Consider the following 26,800-nt stretch of genomic DNA (forward strand, 5'->3'; position numbering starts at 1 on the left):
AAAATGATTAGCAAAGGTCATAGAAAATTTTATTGTGGACAGAGCTGATTATGGAGCTCCACACAACAAGACTCAGAATATTGCTGCATGAGGAGGGAACATTAAAGAATAAGTTGTGATTCAGTGGCTACTGTTCGAGAGAATTTTCCAGCCCTTTCCAGGCCAATGGGAGTAATCAGCCTTCTGATCATTTCAAGCACAGAGTTTGCACAAGGTGAATTTTACCTAGATGACAGATACAGACAATGACAGATGAGAGAAGTGGAAAGAACACTACAAGGGCATTACCTAGCAGTGATACACCAGTGGTATGATGGCTCTATCCCTGCTTTCAGGCTGAGTGCCCTACAGGTATTGCTCACACACGAACACATGTGCTGCCCATCATGCTCAAAGACCCATGTTACTAATGGGCAGTATAAAAGAGGGAAACTGCATTCTGGACTGAGACCATAGGAATCACCTCTTGGAGATTTAAGCATGTTAATTTCGGTGGCTAGCACATATGGGTCACTCAACCCTCTGAGGGGTCAAACCATCCCAATCCAGGTTCTTTGCAAGGTAAGCCAATGCACAGAGATGGTGAGAAAGCAATCCTCAGAGATCTGGGCTCAATGCACCCCTCTTTCACACATACGCCATCTAATAACATTAACGGAGAACAACTTTCCAGAAGGCCAGGATGTTGGTGGATTCAGCACAAGTTTCAGTTGGAGAGGTAGTGTCCCTCTGCCTAGGGGAAGCAGATTTCCATAGTACCCCATAGCAATGTGCCAAGGTAAGCAGAAGTCTCTGATCTGTCACCGTGGTAGCTCTTGCCTCTGGTGGGGCAGCAATAAATGTCTCATTGCAGTCTGGTGGTGACCACAGTTTGGGCGTGGGCTCTCCAGTACATTGGGGAACACCTGAAGTCCCCATATTACAGTCTATGCCCCAACGACACCCACTGCTTCCCCAGGGTAATGGGAAGGAAACTGAGTTGCTAACATCTCACCCTGCTCTGATGCACATGCTGCTGATCTTGAAGCAGGCAGTAGTCAGGAAGCTGGCATAACAGGTCTCCTTCTGCTCTGCAGCTTGGTCTGCTGGAAAGAAGAATCTTTCCATCAAAGAATCTGAACTCAGTTGACTCCATGGAATAAGATGAGTCACTGGAATCAACATCTGTGGACACCAACATATTTGTAGCGTGAGCAACCTCCTTTCCCTTCCCTTGAAGACAAAATCCTGGAAAGTAAGCTTTGGAAGGCGGATGCCTAAGCTGCTCTTGTGTTTGTCCTCATGTCCCACAAGTGTGGGTCCTGCTCATCCACATGCTGTTTGCTAGTGCACTTCCTCTGATGGGGCTTGGATACTATCTCACCAGGTGGGACCGGAGGCTCACCACTGCTCTCGCTCACAAACACAGCAGGTATCTTAGAGAGCAGTTCCAGCTCTTGTTCCCCATCACTGGCTCTCTGGCAGCTTTTCCTTTTTACCAGGTGCCCAGGATATAGATTCTTCTCCCCATCATCTCTGGCATGGGCTGTGGACAAGGAATGATGGTGAAAGTTGTTAAGGCTTTTGTTGGAAGCCCCCGTAGGGGCAGCGCTCCCCAGGCGGGTCTGAGCCACAGGGATCTCATCCATGGACTCTGCAGACTCTGAGTGGTATTCAACAGGCGGTCCAGCTGCCTGGACATGGCCAATGCTGCCTGCAGGCCTGGCAGCTCTGTGAGGGAAAGCTGGCATAGGGAGATGAAGGCTGTGGGAGGAGGATGAGATGGCAGCAGTGGCTGAAAATTCTGAAGGTGGAAAGAAAGGAAAATGGAAGCATCAGAGGAGACCGTGGTTTCTTTCATCCCCAGATACATGTCCCCAGTCCCAGGGGTGATTAAGATAAAAAAGGGACTGATCCACCAAAATTAAAGGAGCCCATACATGCTCATGCAAAACCAGATGTAAAAAGGCCCACAAGTCAATTCTCAATAATGGAAGAATACATGCACTAAACATTTTCCAACACCACATGACCAATTAATTTCCCCTTCTAAGGCAGGCTATGTTCTGCCCAATGCTGGGTTCATATACCCCCTTTATCTTCCTTTCCACATATAGGTCCCACAAGCCCCTGGACCCTACAGTTACATTCCCTCATGTATCCTGACATGAAATCACACGTGCATACCATGGCACCTAATGATAAAGTGAAGTCAAAGTCCCAAATGTCATGAGTGCATTTCAGAGGACTTGCCCTCACCTTCTAGTGAAGCCTCATTTTCCTGGTGGGTCAAATCCTGCCCCACTGAGGTCTGCAGTGCAGAGCTGGTTGGAACCCACTGTGGCACTGCAGCTCTGCCTGACTCCATAGCTGTGAAGTGCCATTAGAGTCCTGGCAGCTAAATCCTGCCTGGTATTTTCTCATATTTGCTCCTTCAAAAAAACCATTCCCCCAGGCAAGAAGAGCCGTAGAAGCTGAATAGATTCTACCCCCCAGGTTTGAGAGGAGGATGGGTAGTGTCTGAAACAGCAGCAGCTCCTCAGCTTAACTTCAGAAGTTCACCCATCTGTCAAGTGACAGATTGGGAGCAGTGGGGGTCCCATGTGTCACTGCTATTATTTGGAGTCTCCCCCTGGCTCTACAAACAGTGAAGTCATCCTTCCTGCTGCTGGATGCCCAAGGTCCGCATTTCTCCAGTCAGCCATGCTTAAACCCACAGGAGAATAGCTCAGAAGCGCTGCACATCACCCTCCATCCCAGGCTGGAGAGTAAAGCTCAACTGACACTCCCACCCTCATATTAGAGAAGGTCCAGGGGCATGGGATAGCGAGTTCTCTGGTCCTTGCTGCTGTTCTCAGTCTGGAAGTGCCTTCTCCTCGTTCTCTCCTTTTAAGGGCAGCCATGTGGGAAGGGGCACAGGCAATGCTGCTCCAAGACACGATCACTATAACTGTCGTTAATGTGAAAAGTGTTTGGTCCTTTCCAAAGTTCATCACACACCCTGCTTTGGCTCTTCACTGCATCTCCCCCTTTCCTCCCTCTTCCCTTGCTCCCCCGGCACATACTCCTTTCTTTGTTATGTGGTCTCCTCCCGTCCCTGCATGTGCTTCCCTGCCACACAGTCCTTTGCTTCCCCTACTTGCACATACTACTTGGCTGCCTCATTCCCTTCCCCCTAAACATCCCTTTCTCATTGGCAGCTCCAGTCCCTGGAGTGGCTCTCATTTCTCCCTTCCTCTTTTGAAGCTGTAGGTCCTAAAAGTTGGGCTGGCTCTTCCTAGTTGTTCCCAGCTCCTCCAGCCTTGTTTCCACTGACGAGCCTTGATTATCTGAGGAAGGAGCTACAAGCAAGGGTGAACTGGCATCACGTGACAAGACAGCTCTCCAGAGAGCTCAGTTTGGAACCAGCTGCCCTATGATATTTGGTATTACCCCCCAGGGATTTGCATTCTTCACTTCGGTTTTCCTCTCTCTTCTGTTTTTCTAACGTTTCCCTGCTAATTCCCTTACATTTCTCCTAATTGTGGGGCTCGAATAAAGGAGCTCCCTGTGGCTCACTTACCTGGTTAGGGTGCTGGGGGAGGAGCTCTCTATGGCACATTCGCCTGCCTGACGGTCATGTAAATGCAGCTAGACCAGAGGGGCTTACTGAAGCACACTCACCTGGTTGGGTAGCTGGGAGAGGGCGTCTGGGCTGACTGCTTGTCTTGGACCTTTCATCCATGACTGAGGATGGAACCTTACACACCTTTTTCTTCTTCCGCTTCTTCTGCTGCTATGAAAACAAGAAGCTCGGATGAAGGAAGATCCACTCATTAGTTCAAAGATGCTGCACTGGCAGCTTTTATAACTCCTGTTTCTGTTTAACTTCCTTCATTTTTTAAATCAGTTTCATAAATGATTTCAGTTTAGAGTTTGGGAGGAAAGGAATTGAGGGGAGCGATGCAAGGAGCCCCTACTGAGTGCACTGAGTCTGGCCTACACAAGCCAAGAAGTTTGCAACCGCCTAGTACGGCCTTCTGTTAAAAGCAACGAGAAACAATTGGGCATAAGCCTTGAGAAAGGCGAGAGCATCACACTACATAGCAACTTGCCACCAGATCAGGAATGAAGAGCAGTGACACCGTGGCACAGGTGACTGAATTCTAAGCCCAGTGGAAGGCCCAAACACACAGTCTTTCCCTGGGGAGAGGCTCCAAGGGAAGCCAAGGTTCCTGCCTTTTCCACTCTGGAAATAAAGTGTTCTGTATTGTACTGAGTTGGATGAGACGGTGGGAGAGTGCACATACGGCATGCACTGCCGCTGGGGTACGTCTGTGAGGTGACAGTGCGGTGTACGTGTTGGGTTACTGTGGGCAGGGTGTGTTCTTTGTGAAAGAAAAGAGAAGGTACACGTATGTGGGTGTTCGCATGCATGAAGTGAGGGGACAGGAGAGCGTATCCATGTGTGTGAAGTGAGGGGATGGGACCATGTGTCTCGGTGGGCGGGTCTACACTAGAAAGTTAGGTTGACCTTGCTATGTTGCTCCAGGGATAAGAACGCTCTGTTTCTGCAGTAAGTGTCTACACTACAGCTACAGTGGCGCAGACATACCCTGTGTGTGAGCACAAGATGAGAAGCCAGGAGGAGGCATGTGTCTGAATGAAGTGACAGTAGGGTGCACTGTATGTGTCTGTGTCTGTGAGAGACATGACAACACCGTACAAGCACAGCAGCTCACAGGCTATAGTAGGTCTCCCACTTACCTGGGGGTGGACTATGGACTGAAGAGCTGGGAGCTCAGGAGAAGAGTTGAGCTCGGGGTCTGCTCCATCGTTGTGGACACAGAACTTTGAAAGGCTAAAACACATGAAGAATACACAAGATAGTGCAGCTTTCTTAAGGAACAGTTAACTCTTTGATGCCCAAGTGCCTCAAAACAGCTGGGCTGGGCTCCTTCCTTGCAGGGTGTTCCAAGAGAGTGCTGTGGGGCAATTGCTCCTCCCCTTCCCCCCCCAGGGCACTGTTCTGTGGAACTCCACAGGGTTCCATCTTGTTTCCTCTCCTGTTCAACATGCACACGGGATTGATAACTAGGAGGGTACAGAAAAGGGCAACAAAAATGATGAGGGGTATGGAACGGTTTCCATATGAGGAGAGATTAATAAGACTGGGACTTTTCAGCTTGGAAAAGAGACGACTAAGGGGGGATATGAGAGGTCTATAAAATCATGATTGGTGTGGAGAAAGTAAATAAGGAAGTGTTATTTACTCCTTCTCATAACACAAGTACTAGGGGTCACCCAATGAAATTAATAGGCAGCAAATTTAAAACAAACAAAAGGAAGTATTACGTCACACAACACACAGTCAACCTGTGGAACTCTTTGCCAGAAGATGTTATGAAGGCCAAGACTATACCAGGGTTCAAAAAGGAACTAGATAAATTCATGGAGGATAGGGCCATCAATGGCTATTAGCCAGGATGGGCAGGAATGGTGTCCCTAGCCTCTGTTTGCCAGAAGCTGGGAATGGGTGACTTGGGATGGATCACTTGATGATTACCTGTTCTGTTCATTCCCTCTGAAGCACCTGGCATTGGCCACTGTCGGAAGACAGGATACTAGGCTAGATGGACCTTTGGTCTGATCCAGTGTGGCCATTCTTATGCATCCTCCCCCGAGGCCCTGCCCACCCTCTGCTCACTCCTCTCTGCCCCTGTACCTGAGGTCCCTGCCCCTCCAAGGCCCTCCCACCAGCCACTCACTCCTCTCCGCCACCTTCCCGGAACTGTGGGGGCCACCAGGAGGCCATAGGGCCATGGCCCCATCACTTTTTCCTGCCTTAGGCAAGCGATGGGAGGGCACCACGGCAGAATATCTGAACAAGTAATGCTCTTGTGTAAGACCACAGGTCCTCACAGCATGTCAACGTTGTGTTTAAAAGTAAGGTGAACAGAAGGATCTGGCTGGTGAAGCCTGTCTGCTACCATCCAACTCCAAGGAAGTAATGCAGATCTCCACAGCAAATGGTGGAGCAGCTCCATTTGAAGTTAAAGATGATCTCAGTACTGGCTATGCAGGTCCCTACGTTGGCGGTACCGATGTCTGCATCGATGGCGATCCTGAGGAAACTGTTGAAGTAGCTGAGTAGGGTGAAATGCTGATTGTACCGCCATTGGTACCAATTATTACCATTATTAATGTCCTGCCACAGGTCAGTACTGGATGATGTAATATAGGTAAACGCAGTACCAATAGACATAACAAGTCTTTTGCAGCCAAAAAAGCTTTTGGCATCCAGGGGACCAAAATAGGAGGCATAGCCTCAGTAGTAGGGCAGGTAGTACTGGTCCCATTGGTATGGGTCTAAAAGTAGCTGAATGGACTTGCGTACAGAGAGTACGTGAAGACGGTACCAGAGTTGGAATGACCTTGAATGCTGAAGGCACCTGTCTTGATGGCCCTGTGCTAGAGGTGACGGTGTTGCCTCTGCCGGTTGGTACCAGAGAGGACTGTTACCTGTGTTCCGACTTCAGCACAGTACCAGAGGACTTGTGTCTTTTACTTGACTCATCACTCCTGGGAGTTGTGGATGAAGACTTTTTCAATCTGGCCTCAGCCTCCAACAGAAAACTGGACTTCTTTGGCTTTGATGAAGCCACAGAGGAAGAAGAAGAACTCCTCTTTTCCCCAAGTTTCACCTTAGGCACCAAGGCAGCTGGAAGAGCACTTTGGTAGATGAGCTTTCAGCCTTCTCATGAGCAGGGCCATTAGGGTCTGCAGAGGGATGTGTTGTCTTCTTGAAGATCTCCAGATTTTTTAGTTCTTGAAGGGAATGGGGTGCAAATACTGCACTTGTCCCTCACATGCCCTCTCCCAAACAAAAGAGACTGTTTATCATTTCCTGGCATTACAGCCATGCAAGTTGAACACAGCTTAAATCCTGGAGATCTCTGCATTGTGACTGAAACACCAGCAAAACTAAATTATCTATAATCTACCACAAAACTAACCTCAGGGCTCGTCTACACTGGTGCCAGACCGAGCTATGGGGGTGTGAACTGCAGAGTGCTCTGTGTTCCGCTCTAACTGCCCCGTGTAGACCTTCCTGGTGCTGGTGCGAAATGAAAAGCCTAGTGTGCGTTAACATAGTCCTCACGGAAACAGGATTCCAAAACAAAATAAACAGTAACATTGGGAGACCAGGTGAAAGTCCAATCTCAAAATGATTTTTTTAAAAGTCTTTATTTTAGTTAAATCACGATCTATAATTGAGTTCCTCAGGGGTCATGAATGAGCGGCATCATGGAAGAGAGAGGAATTTGAATAAAGGGGGTAGTAAGAAAGAGGAGTTTGAAGAGTAAGGAGCAGCACAGAAGCTGTAAATAGAAGGGAGAGACGGTAGCTGGGAAGGTGGCTTGTGTGGAGGGAAGGGAGTAGGAGAGTGAGAAAAAAGTCATTTTTAAAAGATACTCTGTATGTCGAACAGGACATACTTTGAGTACGTTCTATAGCCTTATGTTAAGGGGTCTATAAACCCCATTCTGAGCACAGACAGAAGAGGGAGGAGAGCCTCTCCGGTTTACAGACAAGCAGCTTGACCACCTCCCCATGCCGAGGCCAGAGCTGCCAATCATGGAGGCAGGCACTGAGAGCTGCAGCCACCAGAGGAAACAAGGCCTGCTATAAACAGGAGAGTCCGGAGAAGGAAAGGGAGGCTGAAAGGCCTGGGACAGCAAAGGGGTGACACCTTTGCACCAGGCTGCCCGCATGAACAGAGACAAGAGACCGAAGCAGACTGCTAGACTTAGAGTTGAGAGTCCAAGAACTGCCCTGACTGAGGTCAGACTAAGGAGGAACAGTCAGGAGCAGCAGAGCCCCCTCAAAAGACCACACCAGGAGCTGGGGATGTCTGTGTTATGCAGGTCAGACTAGATGATCACAGTGGTCCCTGCTGGCCTTGGAGTCTATGAATCTAGGCAGAACTTTGAAGGATCAGAAGTTTGAATATAATGTGGACAGTGAGAAGGCGGCAGTGAAGGGAGTGGAATAGTGGAGTGACATGATCTGAGTGTCATGCAAGGAAGACCCATTTTGGATGGACTGGACAGGGGCAAAGTGACAGGCAGGGAGACCAGAGAAGAGAAAGTTGCAGTAGTCAAGGTGAGAGTTAACCAATTTAGCAGTTGGTCTGAAAAAGAGAGGATGGACTTTTGGGTACGGTGAAGGAAATAACACTGTATGGTTTGGTGTGTGGGTCCTTTCTGATACCCAGGGGCTAGTGGTGTGCGTATGTGGGAAGGAGAGAGGAAAGAGTGTGTTAAGTATTTAAAGAGTCTCACGCTGCACAGTCGTGAGGGCCTGGGAGTTTTGTGTCCAGCATGAGGGAGGAAGAAAACAAGGGGCCGGATTTTGAACACATCCCAAGCAGGACCCCAACGGTGTGTTCCGAGTACTGAACTTTATAGTAGCATGTGCCATGGAATGTGACAGGGCTGTACGTGAAGGTTAGCCATTCAGTCAAACTTAGTAATTTTCCCCTTATCAGTGCGGTGAGAGCAGGGGATCTCAAAGTAAAGTCGGACTGGGGAGAAGAACCACTTCTACAGGGAGTTCTTTATGTTGTAAGTCACAGGGTTCCCAATCAGAGAGAAGGGGAGTCCTGGAAGTGCAGGTCAAGTGGGAACTCTCTCTTATATTCCTACTGCAGCCCTAAGGGAGCAGATGCCAGGGGCATGTGGCCTGGTGCATATCCCTCTCACAGAGGAACAGTTGGTTGATGCTGGTGTTTCAGAGGAGGGTTATACCTGGGACGGAGTATATCCAGTTGTCCAATTCTGGCTTTTCCTACTGTCCTAACTGCATAAAAGTAGTGGCATACATTCCTCTCTGTCCTTTTTCTCCTCTCTTCTCTATCCCTGGCCTGATGCTGTAGTCCTGGGTGAAGAGAGAGGTTGGAGGGGGAGCACAACGAAGCAGGTTTCCTAGACACACACACCTCCTTCCACTTACATTAACAATATGCTCTCACTGCTCCCTTACCCACACAAACCCCTTCCCTATGTAAACACATTCAGGCTTGAATTAAAGTCTGTTTTATTAAACACTTATTGATCCTGAGATACCTGCAGCAGCTGTGGGGAAATTTATTAGACACGGAGAATCAAAAGCGCCTCAGATATAGAAATCAGAGTTCAGCCCCACCATATAGAATAAGAGTACCTAGCACTCTTCTGCCTTCAAAGCACTACACAAACACTAACTCATTAATCGTCATGGCACCCCTGTGAGCTAGGTGACTATTATCCCCAATTTACAGGTAGGGAGACTGATGTAGAAAGGTTAAGTCACTTGTCCAAGGCCACAGAGTGAATCAGCATCAGAGCCAAGATTAGAATGCAGGAGTTCCTGGCTCCCAGGCCCAAGCTAAGACTACTAGGTCATGCCTGTCTCTTCCGGAGGCAGCTGTTGGATGGCATTGCTATCATTCAGAGAGAACAGCTGGAAGGCATGGAGGGAGGTGCATGATGGAAGGATAAAATCCCCTAGTTTCACTAAAAGGTACTTGGATAAGAAGTCGTCTCTGCCAGTTGACTCCTAGGGCAGGAGTAAGGAGTATTTTCCTCATGCATTTATATTAACCAGCCAGGCAGTAAAGTTCCCTGCTTCTTACCCAAGGTAGTTTTCTGTCAACATGCTGTACTACAGGGGTTTCGTGAAATGGTGCCCAAGGACAGGTAAAAATCTCATGAGAGTGGGGTGGCAAACTCTCAGAACAGCAGAGCCCTTTTCATGGTAAGGCAGTCTCAGATACCCAGTTGCTGCCTGCTACTATCTGAAAGCTCTCCGATCCCAGTCATGTTCTCAGACATGCCTGCGGAGCTCCCATGTACTCCAAAGACAAGCGCACACCCCTAGTGGAGGACAAAACTTAGTGTTCTGGTTTTCAGTCACAGTGCACAGAATTTTTCAAGACCACAAGCAGAATTTTCAACAGCAAAGATCCCATAAGAAATTTTAATGTAAGACAGTCCTGCTAGAGCAGGGGTGGGCAAACATTTTGGGCCGAGGCCACATCTGGGTGGGGAAATTGTATGCAGGGCCAGGGCAGGGGGTTGGGGTGTGGGAGGGAGTGTGAGGTGTGGGAGGGTGTACGGTGTGCAGGAAGGGGCTCAGGGCAAGGGATTGGGGCAGAGGAGGGGTGCGGGGCGTATGAGGGGGCTCAGGGAAGGGGGTTGGGGTGCAGGAGGGGCGCGGGGTGCGGCAGAGGGCTCAGGGCAGGGGCTTGGGGTGTAGGAGGGGTGCGAGGTGCAGCAGGGAGCTCAGGGCAGGGGGTTGGGGTGCCACAGGGGTGCGGGGTACGGCGGGGGCTCAGGGCAGGGGTTTGGGGGGCAGGGGGCAGGAAGGGTTTGGGCTCCGGCCCGGCGCCATTTACCTAAACTGGCCCCGGCCCCACGCCACTCCAGGAAGCGCTGCGGCCCCTGGGGGAGAGGGGCTGGAGGGCTCCGCATGCGCTGCCCTTGCCGCGCCTCCAGGTACCTCCCCCGAAGCTCCCATTGGCCACAGTTCCCCGTTCCCGGCCAATGGGAGCCGCAGGGGCCGGTGCCTGGAGGCAACGCAAGGAGCCCTCTGCCCCCCCACCCGGGGGCCGCAGGGACATGGTGCTGGCCGCTTCTGAGAGCGGCACGGGGCCCATAGTGCCACACGGGGCAATCCCGTGGGCCGGATCCAAAGCCCTGAGGGGCCAGATCCAGCCCGCGGGCTGTAGTTTGCCCACCCCTGCGCTAGAGAGTTCTAGAAAAGATGTTTTCCTGGTAGGTTAAAGAACCTCTGGAGGTGTTTACACACTCTTAGGCACCAAGGTTAAAGCATGGCATGCTCAAACACACAAATGCATTGCCTCAGTCTCCTAAGCACTTTTACCCCCACTGGGGCCACAGGGGGTGACTTTGGTGTCAATTTCATACACAGCACACACCATGCCAGGAAACCTCTGCTAGTGTTAGCTGTACTCACTCTCTGCCTGATGTTACTGTTGATGAGTCTTCCACCTGTATCTCAGGGTTGGTGTAGCCAAGGTTTCCTGCATAAAAATCCACCTCCTGAAAAGAACAAGAATAAACATTAATAAAACTATATGGGCACCTGAATGAAGGACACACATCAGCAGGGTTAAGGAGCGGGTTTTTCCCCTTAATCACAAGTCGGAAGGAAGGCTTTCTGCTCAGCCAGCCAGCAAATGAGACATATCATATTGTTTAATGAGAAGAAAAAAATAAGGCTGAGACACCACTGTATGAAATACTGACTGGATCAAACAACAGACTAGATCTGCAGTCCAATCAGAATGGAGAAATGAACACCAACCTCAGTTTCTTTGGACCTTAAAAAAAGTCCCTCGGAAAAATTTGCACCAGGCCCAAACAGCTGGATTAAAGAAAAAGTTATTAGAATATTAAATGCAACAATTCCTGTTAATTCAACACTGAGGTTTCAAAGGGAAGTGTGCAAAGGCCAGGAACCACAAGAGTGAAGGTTAACGCTACTCCTTTGGACAAATGTTTTTGTAGACGTACATACATCCAAGATAACATATGATCTGGAATTTACATATTACATTATGATGTCAATATACAAGAGGGCTGAGTTAATAAATCTTTTAAATCCCAATAACTGGATTAAGGGGAAGGCCCCCCCAACCTACCCACCACCCCAATAAAGAAATAAATAAACCTGACCACGCAACGGAGATGGCCAGAATACAAAAGCATCAAGATTGATAGGCAGCCATCAGAGAAGACAGACTTGGTTCAGGAGATCCAGGGCTGAGACACTTCAGTTCAGTTCACTTTTTCCAACTGATTTGAAACCTGAATAACTACCAAGCCAGTCTTCTCCAAAACTGATTTAGCTTGTAGGTTTCATGGAGACTTTAAAGACAAGCTTAATGAAAATCACTACGGTCGATTTAAAGTTATGATGGCAAGACTGTTAAAAGTGATAGTGACTTCGGGTGCCCACTGTGAATACCAAGATGCAATTCAGACCAGTCAGGGGCTATGTCACCCCTGCCCTGCAACCTTGGGTACTTACAATGCCTTGCTACAGTAGGTCCAACCGGGGCTGCTCACAAACAGCCTTCCAACATACAAGTCACACCCTGAGTGTCTGTGTGAAACTGCAACTTGCCAACCACGCTACACTCTGGCTCTCACCAGCCTTGGTTACTTCTCCAGGGCAACCCCAACACACTGCCAGACCTGGATTACCCCCAGAAATTAATGTCTTGCACTGCCCAGCCCTCTCCGGACAGTCCAAATATATTAAGTCTATTATTTCTTTACAGGAATCATATACACCAGCTTATTACTTTTAAATAGAGATACCCAGACACTTTAATTTAAAGACACTGGATTAGGTAAAACAATAAAGCAAGTTTATTAACTATAAAGAGAGAAATTCTAAGTGAGTACAAGCAATGAGGCATAAGAGTCAGAAATGGTTACAAGAAAAATAAAAGATAAAACGCTTTCTACTGCCTAACTTAACAAACTACATTAGATTTAAAGCAAAATTCCTCACCACATGCTTCCTATACTGACCAAACCTCTAGGTAGGATCCCTCCCCCAAAGTTCAACAGGTGCTTCTTTTGTCTTCTCAGGTGCAAAGAGTGAAATGGAGAGGGAGGGAGAGGAGAAGTGTCATGGGGTGTTTGCCTCTCCTTTTATAAGTGTCAGTCCCCCTCTTGAAAAGCATTTCCAGCTGAGACCCAGGAGACAAAGAGTCCGTGTGGAAGGATGTTCCCTGCTGGGTTTTTTCACCAGTGTATGCTCACATGCAGGTTTCCTTTTGTTTCCTCCATTCCCCTTTCTGCTTGATGATTCTGTTTACTGCTTAAATGCAAATTAAGGCAAGCCCACATTCCTTTGTTTAGGATAGACCTGTTTGCCGACTTCTGCCTGGGCAGGGATGTGGGGTTTGGAACATGTGCTAATAACACCATACAGGGGGAATCTTATAACTTCACATACAATGTTGCTACATATATTTCACCATGACAATACTGACCGGGAAGTTATGGGTTTTTAAATGACACCTCACAAGGCATAAAGGTACAAAGATTATTACAATAGTGTGTAAGGTGTGAATACAGGGGTGCATTCTGTCACACCCACTTTGGGAAATCTTGAAGGGGCTTGCTCTTCAGAAAATTCTGAGCACCCAGCCTCTGAAAATCAGTCTCAAGTCGGGCACCCAAAACTGTAGGCACCGAAAATCTTGGTCTGAATGTTTGAAGTCCTGGTACCATCTTACCTCGTGATTAAAAGAAAGCAAAACGGAATACTTCAGACCTGCCAAATTTTCAAAAATGCTCGTCTTAAATTTTAAATGTTCGTAACTTTCGAACTATTGAACCAGTTTTCTTAAATATCAAGACAAGTTTGAAAATAATTGGTTTAGTAGATTTAAAGATATGAACTTTCTCAAGTCAACAAACCACTTTGGGAGTGTGCAATTACCTAGCTGTTCACATTATACGAGCAGAGTATATGTCAAATGAGGCAACAGGGAGGCCACAGTAAGAGACAATCTCACACCAAGGCAGACATGTGGCAGGAGAGATTTAGATCTTTTCAGAGAAAACCACCTTGTGGCTGAAAAGAGCTGCTGTTGGAGAGAGCCAAGCAAGACTGTGGCCATTACAGGGCACAGCTATTGGGAGTGATTAGGGCTTAGTGTTTACAAAGAAGGGGTTTCTCAAAGCTGAGTTCAACCCTACAATCTGCTATCCAAACAGTTATTGCTCAGTAACAAAGTGCGACATCGTCTCCCTTAACAGAGTTGGGTGAGAAATGTGTTAGTGACAAGGCGCTCTCAGTCTCCCTCTCATGTTGATCTGTATAATCTTTCATCACTAGACAAAGTATTCTGTTGTCCTACCGACAAAGAAGCTACCCATTAAGACAAGAGGAACATTGATCATCTGTTGCATCACACATTCTTGGAAAACATTCTCTGCTATGTCCACAGAATGCAAACACGTGAGTGAACAGCAACGCAGGCCTGGCAACACCAGTAAGGTTAACAAAGGACACATCTCAGGAATTTTCTGAGCAACACTCTCCTAGAGGAAAAAAAGCTTTCTAAAATCCACTTCATTCATTTTAGTCTTGTAAGTCACATATAACCATAATGGTCACATGACACCCGAACAGAGTAAGGCAGGAGTGGCCAACCTGTGGCTCTGAAGCCACATGCAACTCTTCAGAAGTTAACATGCGGCTCCTTATATAGGCATCAACTCCGGAGCTGGAGCTATAGGCACCAACTTTCCAATGTGCCGGGGGGTGCTCACTGCTCAACCCCTGGCTCTGCCACAGGCCCTGCCCCCACTCCACCCCTTCCCACCCCCTACCCTGAGCATGCAGTGCCCTCGCTCCTCCCCGCTCACCCCCAGAGCCTCATGCATGCCACGAAACAGCTGATCGAGAGGGAGGGGGAGGCGCTGATTGGCGGGGCTGCCGGTGGGTGGGAGGCGCTGGGAGCGGGGTGGGGGAGCTGATGGGGGGCTGCTGACGTATTACTGTGGCTCTTTGGCAATGTTCATTGTTAAATTTTGGCTCCTTCTCAGGATCAGGTTGGCCACCCCTGGAGTAAGGCATAAGGAATAACAAATGGAAGCGGACCTGACAGCTAGTAAATGTGATGAACTCTCACTGTGTTACAAGAGGAATACTGCACAACACAGCCATAACCCCCTCTTTGGCTCAGAGCATCAAGTAATGGGACACAGTTCTTTAGTCTCCTCCCTCTAGGAGGGCAGAAGAATCTATGCCTTAGATTATCCAAACCCACCTCCCAGCAACATAGTGGTCAGAAAACTTAGCCTCCATCTCTGCAGCAATATAAAATAAATATTACCGCCATGACCGCGTAGTGCTTCAAATTAACCAGCTATCCCAAACCTACCGTACATGAATAATGCCAGGGTACTCTTTTCACAGCTTCCACAGCCTTCGCTGCACATCCCAAGGCCAAGGCCATGCCTACACTACAAACTTTTGTCATCGCAAGTTACACTGGCATAAAGCCACCGCACATAGTATATCGCTTGTGCGCATACATACTTGACTCCTTGCACTGGTGCTGTGCGTACTCACCAGGAGTGCTTGTGTCAATGCAGTGCGGTGCACCATGGGTAGGTATCCCAGCGTGCAACCCACCACCATCCAGGGAAGTTTTGGCAATGCATTGTGGGCCCAAAATGAGTTGCACGGGGTGACAGGGAGCAAGGGGTCAACTTACCAGCATGCAACTGTCTCCATTCCATAGTCATCTATATCCCATCATTTTCACACCAGTTTTCAAAATTCCATGAACCCACGCAGCCCTCCTTGCTACCCACCATCTCTGACAGAAGCACGGGGCTTGCACTATTGTCATGAGCATTGCAAGCACAGGATGCACGATCCTCTGATATTTGCAGAATCACAAGAATAACCAAATCAGCGGGGGAACATGACGATTCCTTGGAGGACAGACTGCTGTGTGACATAGCGAGACTCAATTAAAGGTTGAGGGTGGCACTCACGGAGCAGCTGCAGATGGTGGAGCGCTGCTTCTGGGCCCAATAAATGAGCACTGACTGTTGGGGTTGCACTGTAATGCAGGCTTGGGATGATGAGCAGAACTTTTGGATGTGCAAGGCCACATTCCTGGATCTGTGTGCCAAGCTCTCCCCAGCCCTCCAGCACGGAGACAGCAGAATTTCAGAGCTGCCCTGACAGTAGAGAAGCAAGTGGTGATTGCACTGTGGAAACTTGCAGCGTCAGATTGCTACCAGTCAGTGGGACATCACTTTGGAATTGGAAAATCCATTGCAGAGGCCGGTATCATGCAAGTATGCAGGGTCATTAATTGCCTCCTGCTATGCAGGACTGGGACTCTCAGCAACGTGCAGGACATAGTGGATGGATTTGCAGCAATGGGGTCCCTGAGCTGTGGTGGAGCGATAGATGGCACACATATCCCTATTTTGGCATCAGACCACCTTGCCACAGAGCACATCAACAGAAAGGGCTACTTTTTTAATGTTGTGCAACCATTGGTGGATCACCAGGGATGCTTCACCGATATCAGTGTGGGCTGGTCAGGGAAGATGCACGACGCTCGCATCTTTAAGAACACAGGACTATTCATAAAGCTGCAGCAGGGACTTCCTTTCCCAACCAGCAGATTGCCACTGGCAACGTTGAAATGTCAAGTGATCCTGGGCGACCAAGTTTACCCCTTGCTCCCCTGGCTCACCACCCACCTTGACAGCATCAAAGAACGCTTTAACTACCGGCTCACCAGATGCAGAATGACAGTTGAATGTGCCTTTAGTCGCTTGAAGGGACTCTGGCATTGTTAACTCACAAGGTTTGACCTCAGTGACAAAAATATCCCAATGGGTATAGATGCCTGCTGTGTCCTGCATAATATCTGTGAGGCAAAGGGGTGGCGGGAAGTTGCCACTGGGGTGGAGGGTGGGCAGGCATAGAGCAGCTGCCTGCTGAATTTGAACAGCCAGACACAAAGGCTATTAGAAGAGCTCAACAGAGCTATACAGCTCAGGAAGGCTTTGAATAAACACTTTAACAGTGAGCCACAGCGGTATACAGTTCTCTAGCTAAGCCTGCTGTTTTGGGGCCTGTTAGGGATGGTGTGGTCCTTGGTGGACATGTATGAATATAACATTGTCCATGCGGCTATTAATTTGGTAGCGCTTGCTGTACATTTATGATTATTACACTGTGTTTGTCACTGATCCTATGAGTTGTGTCACACTGCACAGTAACAAGTAGGTAGGTGCTTTCAGAACTGCTAGGTATTCTGCAGCATATGTTGTGAACTAATAAAGATTAATTATTTTCCAAATAATATAACTTTATTGAGTAACAAAATCAGTGCAAAGAAAAATCTGTGCAATTTAAAAGCAAATACATTAAAAACTTAATAAATTAATAGAACAGAATTTAACAATGGGAAAGAACATTCATGTCCATTTTAGCTACACATACAGCCACCATGTCTTTCACAGGTCACCCTATGTGAAGCTGTGGTTGTCCTGAATGTCCTCCTGCATGGAGAGGTAGAGATAGGGGTGGGGCCCCTGATGCCTTGCGGAATGTTTAGTCTTAGGGCCGAGAGGTGCAGCAGTGGAGTTCTCCATGGACTGGAAAGGGAGGTGAGCCTGAGATTGTTGAACCTGTAGGTTCCACAAGAGTCTGCAGCATCTGTGTTTCCTGGCGGAGAAGGCCCATTATGTCCTGGTGCATCTTCCTCTCCTTTTCCTGATGGGACACCTGGGCCTTTCTCCTCTCCACTCTTTCCTTCTCCAGGCTGTCTGCAATGTTCATCCTCCAGGCCCTGTGCTCACGGTCTGAAGCAGCACTGACTTGCAGGATCTCATTGAACATGTCATCCTGAGTCCCCATCTTTCTCCTCCTTATTTGGTTCATGTGTTCTATGGGTATGGAGGGGAACGTCTCCAGGCCGCAATGGCAGCAGCTGCAGATAAAACACAAAGAGATAAATTGTCAGTATAGTCAAAATAGAATGTGAAACTTAATATTCAGAACTCCCTTCCCTGGCTCCCCTAAAGTTTTAAGCAAGACATGCTTATTGACACTTCTGCTCCAGAGCGCTTCTATGCGGCGCCACTCACAGCACCAGCCATGGTGACTATGGCCTTCCAGGCTTGAGGGAAATGAGGAGGGAATTGCTTGGTTGCATGAAACTATGAGTATAAGGCAATGACACTGAATACTGGCACCATTTTCCACAGGTGGTGGTAATTTTAGCTGATACCTCACACCTGAGGGTAACAAACACACAGAGAGCACAGCTGCTGCTGGTGTCCCAAAGCCACCCGGGCCCTTATGCTGCTAATCTGTGTACTGCAGTTCTGCCTGCTGAAGTTATCACTGACTGACCTGGGAAAGTGTCCTACTGCGGAGAAAAAAGTAAGGCTGCCATCCCTAGAAACCTTTGGGAGAGGATTGCGGAGTACATCCATGAACGTTTCATCGAGACATCCTTGGGATGGGATATTCTTACATATCCAAACAAACTGCTCCATATGGCTCTCCTTGCCTAGGGGAATGAAAAGCAGAGAACGCTACCTCACTTTGTTGTACCGCTACCTCTTTTGGTACGAGTATATTAATGCAAAGTCGATAGATGTGTCCTGTTAAGTTGGGGGCCCCATCACTGTAATGGGAAATAAATTTACACACTTACCCGAGGATCATTCTCCTGCATTGGGCTGGCCTGTGCTCGACTGCTGGGACTGACTAGACTGCAGTGGAGTCTCGAACAGGTCCTGGCTCATGGCATAGCTGGACTCTCAGGTCACAACCCCCATTCTCCTCTTCCTCCTCTTTGTCCTCATCCTCACTGTTCAGGCCAGGGGCCTGTGGCGCGGACTTCTTGGAAGTATCCACGGTGGTGTGCAGGGTGGCAGTGAGGTCTCTGCCAAGTATGGCATGCAGCTCCTTGTAAAAGCAGCAGGTCTGCGGCTTGGCATTGGATCAACTCTTGGTCTCCCTGGCCTTGTGATATGCCTGCCACAATTCCTTTGCTTTCACACTGTACTGCTGCTGGTCCCTGTCATACCCCTTCTCCTGCATCCCTCATGCAATCTGCTCATAGATGTTGATGTTTCTATGGCTGGGTCTGTAGCTGTGTCTGCACAGCCTCTTCTCCCCACAGACCCCGGAGATCCAATACCTCCTATCTACTCCAAGTCAGAGCCTGAATGGAGTGTGTAGCCATCATGGTCAGCTGCACACAAGAAGGGTGAGCAGCTAGGTGTGTTTGCCAAGCTGAGCAATCAGGATAAGGTGTTTCAAAAATCCGCAGGGCTTTAAAGGGGCGGGGGGCCTTCTGGTCTCTGTGACCCCTGGGCAGCGGAGCTCACAATTATGCCTAAAGCAGTCAGTGTCTGGCATTGTGGGAAAGCTGCTGGAAGAATGTTAGGGTCGACACAGGTAACGCAGTGTTTACATTTGTGCTGCATCAACATCAGTACGTCAGCCATGGCTCAGTGCTGCTCGGGGAGGCGGTGTTGCTATGGCAGGTCACACTTAACAGCACAGCTGCACTGCTCTAGCGCATCAGTGAAGATGCCACCTATGCCAACAGGAGGGCTTCTCCCATGGGTGTAGGTGCTCCACCTCCTCGTGAGGCGGTAGCTACGTTGACGAGAGAAGCCCTCCCATTGACTTAGCCCTGTCTACAGGGGTTAGGTCAGCATAACTGCATGCTCAGGGCGTGGTTTTTTTAATGTCCTAGGGTCTCCTCCCCCTTCCTTTCAGTTTAGCTAATCTCCTCACAAGGCTACCCTCTTCCCCCCAGATATCATGGCACTAACCTGATACTTGCCATGCTTCACACTGTGTGCACTGCTTGTATCTAATAGCCCTTTCCACTCATCCCTTGTCTGTCTCGTCTATTTAGATTGGAAGCTCTTTGAGGCCAAATCTGTCTCTTCTTACACTGTTTATATACAGTGCGTAGCACAAATGGGGCTCAGATTTCAGTTACGGCCTCGGACACTACCAAATAATAAACAACAGCAAATGCAATGTGAAGTTAAAAGTTCAAACGTCTGGAAGTGTGCGCCGGAAGCTAGAATTGTAGCTCTGCCGCTTGTTCAAGTGTATTAAAATACCATCTTTATTGACATTACCGTGTACTGTTTTTCATGTCTCCAGATGGATTAAGGATGGAGATAAGTCAAATAATTCATTTCTTACAGAACATCAAACCGGTTCTAGTAACAGGTAATTTAGCTGTAAGGGACTAGGTAAGAGAAACAAGGAATTGCCTTCCTGCAGAAGAAAAGACGAGAAACCTCCCAATTTATAACATAACCCAAAAGGATTTGTAAAATATGGAGACATGTTTGAGTAGCAGAGTATAACACACCAGTGCACAGGTTTTGATAAGATCCCTGAAACTCACCTTTGACTCTGGGGTTAAGCTTAAGACTATGGGGAATGGCTGGCTACTCTCCAAACATGATTTACACTCCTTTTCTTTCCGAGATGGTACAACTTGCTACTTGGTATTCCCAAAATGATGCTTTCTCTGAGCTAGTCCAGTCCTGGAGCCTTGTATACCTCTGTCAATGCACCTCAATTATAAACTGCTACTCCTGTTTGGAGCCCCACACAACTCCACCAAAGTACCCTGCCTTCAGCACCTGCCTAACATCCTGAGCAGAGATTCTGGACAAATCTGGATTTCCCACTGAAATGCACCAAAACATTCTGCAGCAAACAAAAGGTTATTTTGAAAGAAAGGCTGAAAGCGCAATCAGTACCTGAGTGGGCCTCACCGGGGAAGGACAAGACTCCAGCTGTTTGTTGACCTCCTTCATCTCTTGTCGGGGACGCTGCTGCACAATGTACTCATAGGTGGTCAATTTGTTCCACACTGGGAGGAAACAAATAGACATTTCAGTGTGTGGAACTCTGTCTGTTTTCTCATTAGGAGCATTCGAATTACTAGGCTGCTTAGTTAAGTGTGGATGCACACACAGCAAAGTCTACTTTCCCTCTGAATGGCAGCAGGAGCTGGTAAAAATACTGCAATCATTGTGAAAGCTGTACTTCACTTGCACTAAGTAAGACTTTTTAAATCCTCCTGACCCAGCCCAATCTAACCCAACTTTCACTGTGACACTGAAAGGCAGCAATTCGCAGACAGGGAATATTCCTTGCTATACTTCAGCTGTCCCTAGAGCTGGCCATAAACAGGTCACCAGAATAATGTTTTTAAATATTTGGGAAATTGTATTTCCCCTGACCCTTAACGTCATGTCCCAAAATGCTACACAGCTTTTGAAGCCTCTCTAGGTATGAATGTAAAACAATTAATAAATAAAAATCTCTTTCACACGTATGGATCACAAATGCTTTTAAAACAAAATTCAACTTGGCTCAAAAACGTCCTCTAAAAAAAGCAGAGTAAAATTGATTCAGCAGGTGAAAATCCTCCTTCATACAAAGGAAAGGCCAGCTTTTGTACCAACAATCTGCCAAGAATGACCTTGAGCAGATCACTGCAGACTATGTGGCTCTGGGAAGAAGGATAAGAGTCTGGGTCGCAAGTGGTTGTCTTGTCCATCCTCCCTGTTGAAGGAAAAGGCCCGGGCAGGGACCGTTGAATCGTGGAAGTAAATGCATGGCTACGCAGGTGGTGTCGGTGAGAGGGCTTTGGCTTCTTTGACAATGAGCTGATGTTCCAGGAAAGAGGATTGCTATTCTGGGATGGGCTCCATCTATCAAATACTGGAAAGAGAATCTGTGGACATCATCTGGCTAACCTAATAAGGAGAGCTTTAAACTAGGTGGTCCTATGGGGGGTGGTGACAAAAATCCGGCCAACATGCATCTAGGCTCAAGTAATGAAAACAAGGGGAAGGGGCTAATTTCTGGAGAAGAGACTAGAAATCACAATTGCATTAAAAAGGCAAGAAGAAAAGCAGCAGGGCAGTCTTCAAAATATCTTCGATGCCTGTATACAAGTGCAAGGAGTATGGGGAACAAGCAGGATGAACTGGAAATCATGATATATGAAGAAAATTATGACTTAATTGGCATTACAGAGACTTAGAGGGACAACTCCCATGATTGGAGTACCAGCATTGAGGGATACAGCTTGTTCTGAAAGGACAGATATGGGGGTAAAAGGAGGAGGTGTTGCACTGTATGTCAAGAATGAATACACTTCCAAGAGGAAGTGAGCAACGGACCTGCTGGAAGTCTCTGGGTGAGGATAAAAAGGGAAAAGAATAGTAGTAATGTTATGGTGGGGGTCTAGTATAGACCACCAAATCAGAAAGAGGAAGTGGATGAGTCATTCTACAAGCAGGTAACAATATTAGCTAACATACATGAGCTAGTTTTAATGGGGGATTTTAACTTCCCTGATATCTGTTGGAAGACTATTACAGCAAAACATGATATGTCCGGCAAATTCTTAGCATGTGTAGGGGACAACTTCCTGATTCAGAAAGTTGAGGAAACAACTAGTGGGGGTCATCCATTTTGAATCTGGTTTTGACCAAAAAGGAGGAATTAGTTGCGAATGTGAAGGTGGTCGGGAACTTGGGAGGAAGTGATCATGATCTGATAGAATTCAAGATCCTATGGAAAGCAGGACATGAGAACAGCAAAACAAGGACACTGGACTTCAGAAAGGCAGATTTCAACCAACTCAGAGAAATAGCAGGCAAGGTTCTATGGAAAGACCAGTTAGGAAGAAAAGGAGTCAAGGGATGCTGGCAATTCCTAAAAGATGTAATACTAGAGGCTCAACATCAAGCTATTCTGATGCAGAGGAAAGACAAGAAGAGCCACAGGAGGCCAATGCTATCTAAAAACCAAAAAGGATACATACAGGGAATGGAAGGAGGGGCATGTCACCAAGGAAGTATACATGGGAATAGCGTGAGTGTGCAGGGACAAAACCAGGAAAGCCAAGGCAAAGAATGAGTTACAGCTGGCAAGGAACGTTAGAGACAATAAGGAGTTCTTCAAATATGTTAGACAAAAAAGAAAGATTAAGGACAGTGTGGATCTGCTGCTCACTGGAGAAGGTGAGCTGGTAATGGAAAATGCTAGGAAAGCAGAGCTGCTCAATGCCTACTTTGCTTCAGTCTTCTCACAAAAAATAACGTGATTGGATGACTAGCAAAGTTACCACAGACAATACAGGGAAAGGGATGCCAATCGGGATAAGCAAAGACTATATCACAGATCTTCTGACCAATTTGAACGAATTCAAGTCAGCGGGGCCTGATGCTATTCACCCAAAGAGGGCAGGACAAGAGCCAATGGGTTCAAACTACAGCACAGCAAATTTAGATTAAATCTCATGAAAAAATTCCTAACTGGAAGAACAGTAGGACAATGGCACAGACTTCCTAGGGAGGTTGTTGAAGCTCCTTCACTGGAGGTTTTCAAAAGGCGGCTGGAGCCATCTGTCTTGGATGGTTTAGACACAACAAATCCTGCATTTTGGCAGGGGGTTAGACTAGATCAGGGGTCGGCAACCTTTCAGAAGTGGTGTGCCGAGTCTTCACTTATTCACTTTAACTTAAGGTTTCGCGTGTCGGCAATACATTTTAACGTTTTTTAGAAGGTCTCCCTCTATAAGTCTATATTATATAACTAAACTATTGTTGTATGTAAAGTAAACAAGGTTTTCAAAATGTTTAAGAAGCTTAATTTAAAATTAAATTAAATTAAAATGCTGATCTTACGCCGCCGGCCCACTCAGCCCGCTGCTGGCCTGGGGTTCCGTTCACCTAGTTCAGCAACGGGCTGAGCGGGGCTGCGGGACCCCGGCTGGCAAGGGGCTGGCAGCCGGGACCCCAGACCCGGGGGGTGGAGGTGGGAATGTGGACGGGGATGCAGGAGCTCCCGTTTGGTGCTCAGGGTGGGGGTGAGGATGTGGGGGGGTGCAAGAGTCAGGGCATGGGGTGTGGGGGGGCTGGGCATGTGTGGGAGGTGCAGGAGTCAAAACGAGGGCTGGGTGTGTGTGGGGGGGGTGCAGGGGTCAGGGCAGAGGGCTGAGGTGTGTGGGGGAGTGCAGGGGTCAGGGCAGAGGGCTGGGTGTGTGTGTGGGGGTTCAGGGGTCAGGGCAGAGGGCTGGGGTGCTCGGCTCGTGGGGGTGCTCACGGCAGGGGGCTGGAGAGGATATGCCCCGTTCCCACCCCTTTCCCCAGGGCCCCGTCCGCACCTCTTCTCTGCCTCCTCCCCAGAGCAGCGAGCACGCTGTGGCTCGGCTCGGCTCCCCCTCCCCCTCGCAAGGGCGATCAGCTGATCGGCGGCAGGGAGAGGGAGTGGGAGTGGGAGTGGCAGGAAAGCACCACACTGGGGGAAGAAGCGGCAGAGGGGGGAGCTTGGCTGCCGGCATGACCAAGCTTCTGCCTCCTGCCCCCGCAGGAAAAATCGGTGGGCGGGGGGGGCTGAGTGGGGCCAGGACCCCGGCAGGCAGTAGCGTACCATCAAAAATTGGCTCGCGTGCCGTCTTTGGCACGTGTGCCGCAGGTTGCCGACCCCTGGACTAGATGACACTTGTGGCCCCTTCTAACCCCATGAATCTATGATTCCATGAGCCTAATCCCAATAAATCAGCACCACCTTGTGGAAACTGTGTATCGATACAGTAACCACATCGCTGGCGTTAGATCTGCACTTAACTAAATAGATTCTAGCCATAGGGAACTTTTTCTGATACCGCCACAGCATTTATTTTGTTTGTAGTCTTGTCTATATTACTAAAATGGCCCTTTCATTTTCCAGATGTTATCGTTATTCCAGTACTGGTGCACTCGACTTCCCTTCCACTCTGCTACCACTGACAACTGCAGCTTGCAAGATAGCTCTGTCTGCTTATGGCTGGTGAAAGCCAGCTGGGAGTTGTCAGCTTCACTGTTATTGGAGACTGATACAAGGGTACTCGGAGGGGTTTTCAATGCCATCTATACTTTTAAATGGGAACGCGCCTCCTGGATGAGGCAGAAGGTGGGAGCGACTGTAAGTAGCCCCTCCACTGTGCGTCCATCTATATCCTCCTCCAAATCTCACTTTGGGCAAACGCAGTGCAATGTTCACAATGATTATCAGGGGACCGCAATCAAGAAGTTGAGCTTCCTAATGGAAAAGGAGTTATACAGTTCTTTTTATTTAAATAAAAGGCCTGTGTTATTATATTAACCAAGAGACTCCAATGTGTTAACCGTTTAGTTAGACAGTTTATTGCCTCCTTTCAGCCTTAAATTCAAGAAGCCATCACTTGAATTAAGGACTTAGCGGCTACTGCCCAGGCTTAAACCTTTTTCATAGGGTGGTTCTGGAGAAGGTTATTGAAATGGTTGCAGAAGGGTAACTCTGAATTCAAGCCTGGGTAGAGCAATGAGAGAGCATCAGTATCCTTGGTCGGCGATCTCCTTGTGATAGACAAGTCAGGTGTCCATGCTGATTTTATTAGATCTATCAGCAGCCTCTGATACCATTAACCGCAAGTGCTGCTCACCCACCTTGGGGGACCTGGCAGAGGCATTAGTGGCTTCATTCCCTTTTGGAGAGGTACAATGGGCAGCTACCCATCCACCCCAAGAAATATGGACCAGTGATGATTCCTATAGAGAATTTAGGCACAGCTGAGGCTTAGCATACCTCAGCCAAAGGCTCTGAGATATAAAGAGTTGTTCTACAACTGAAGAACTCCAAGACTAATTTGAGTCTTAGAGACATCATGAAATATTAGTTTACAGACCTGCATGCCGGAGGACCAATAGGTACTGTGTTGTGCTGTCTCATCACAAACCAAGCATTTGCAGGGCCTTTTCTCCCTGCTAGATTCTGCACTGTACCAAAATAATCTTACTTAAGTTAGAGAACATTTCAGGAAAAACGAGCGAGAGACAAGGATTTCTTCTATTCATCCTACAGAAGGCAGAGCAAAACCACACGCTCAGGAGAGAGGCAGGAATGCCAAGGTGTGGGACAAAATCTCTGTGCTTTCATTGGTGCTCTTGCACAATTTGTGTGTGTGACACGGGTGAAAGCCCAATGAGTGTACGGCATGAAGTGAAGAGAGAATCAAGTGGGCAGTGCAGTGCAACCGGACTTGGATACCTACTAAGATAGATGTGAAAGATCAGCAGGTGGCCCAACAGGATCACAGTCAGCAGGCCCAGCAGAATGAGACTCCCAGCTAAGACCAAAATGGCAGGCGCTTGGGTCTCGATGGGAGCTGCAGGTAGAAACACAAACCAGATGTCCGTGTCGTTCTTTAATACTGAAAAAGAGAAACACAACAAAGGACTGAAAGCACAGCAGTAGCACACATCGGGAAGGGAGAGTGAGCAAGTCACAGTGGTGGGGACGGATGTGGGGCGAGAAGTGGTGAGGCCAGAAAGTAAGGAGCTAAGAGGGGGAGGGAGAAGGTGACTGGGCCAGAGAACTAAGAGGGGGCGTAGAAGGTAAGGGAATGAAAACAAGGGAACTGGGGGGCGGGGAACAGATTATCCAGATATTAAACACCTCTCACTAATAAAACCTCATAGCTGGAAATATTGTAATTTCGATAAAAAGCTAGCTATGGGCCTGATGTGCTGTCCTGAAGCCCCAGAGTGCCTCTGGATCTTTCAGGCTGTCTAAGAACCCCCTTGGAGAGCAAAGTCATTGGGATCAGGAGGGAACCATTTGGGTCACAGAGATGGTTGCAGTCACATAATAGTTTGAGGCAGGGTAGAGAGCTGGAGGCTACTCTTGCACGAAAGGGCCCAGAGAAGTCCAAGCCCAGTGAACAGCTGAAGCCCAGGCATTTCGGCTGATGCATGGATCACAAGCAGCTCTCACCGAGAGTGTGGCCAGATACCTTCAAAGTGCTGGTTGGTGCGCAGCATCATGGGGTTAACGAAGAACTCCACAAAGACATAGAATGCAATGAGCAATAGGAGGACGAGGCCTAGGATGGCAGATACAACGCTGTTCAAAAAGAGCCTGCCAAGGAAGCATAACAGACCTCAGCATCTTCAGAGCAAAATGCAAAACCCACTCCTTCAATAATACCACATACATACAAAAAAACAACCCAACCTCTACTGACTGGAAGGAAAAGACAGAGACAGTAAAACAGCTTTGTATACATGCCATAATTTTAGTTTCAGAGTGGTAGCCGTGTTAGTCTGTATCAGCAAAAACAACAAGGAGTCCTTGTGGCACCTTAGAGACTAACAAATTTATTTGGACATAAGCTTTTGTGGGCTAG

At 48.1% G+C, this 26,800-nt stretch overlaps 1 protein-coding gene across 4 annotated transcripts in view; it reads right to left on the reverse strand.

Annotated features, from left to right (window-relative positions):
- Window positions 1-30: 30 nt before the first annotated feature.
- Window positions 31-26,800, reverse strand: part of ZDHHC1 (zinc finger DHHC-type containing 1) — a 40,693-nt gene continuing 13,923 nt past the window's right edge. The window contains exons 4-10 of one of the 4 annotated variants that reach the window (XM_029911823.1): window positions 26,408-26,532; window positions 25,667-25,825; window positions 20,349-20,446; window positions 10,978-11,063; window positions 4,726-4,819; window positions 3,643-3,754; window positions 31-1,783 (exon numbers count right to left, since the gene is read on the reverse strand). In XM_029911823.1, the coding sequence (XP_029767683.1) occupies window positions 1,257-1,783; window positions 3,643-3,754; window positions 4,726-4,819; window positions 10,978-11,063; window positions 20,349-20,446; window positions 25,667-25,825; window positions 26,408-26,532 (1,201 nt within the window). In that variant the 3' untranslated portion in view covers window positions 31-1,256. Of the gene's footprint in view, window positions 1,784-3,642; window positions 3,755-4,725; window positions 4,820-10,977; window positions 11,064-20,333; window positions 20,447-25,666; window positions 25,826-26,407; window positions 26,533-26,800 lie in introns of all 4 variants that reach the window. The other 3 variants (XM_029911822.1, XM_029911821.1, XM_029911824.1) reach the window with 3 other exon arrangements.

Source organism: Terrapene carolina, unplaced genomic scaffold (genome assembly GCF_002925995.2).
Source record: "Terrapene carolina triunguis isolate 2854851 unplaced genomic scaffold, T_m_triunguis-2.0 Scaffold130, whole genome shotgun sequence".
NCBI lineage: Eukaryota > Metazoa > Chordata > Testudines > Emydidae > Terrapene > Terrapene triunguis.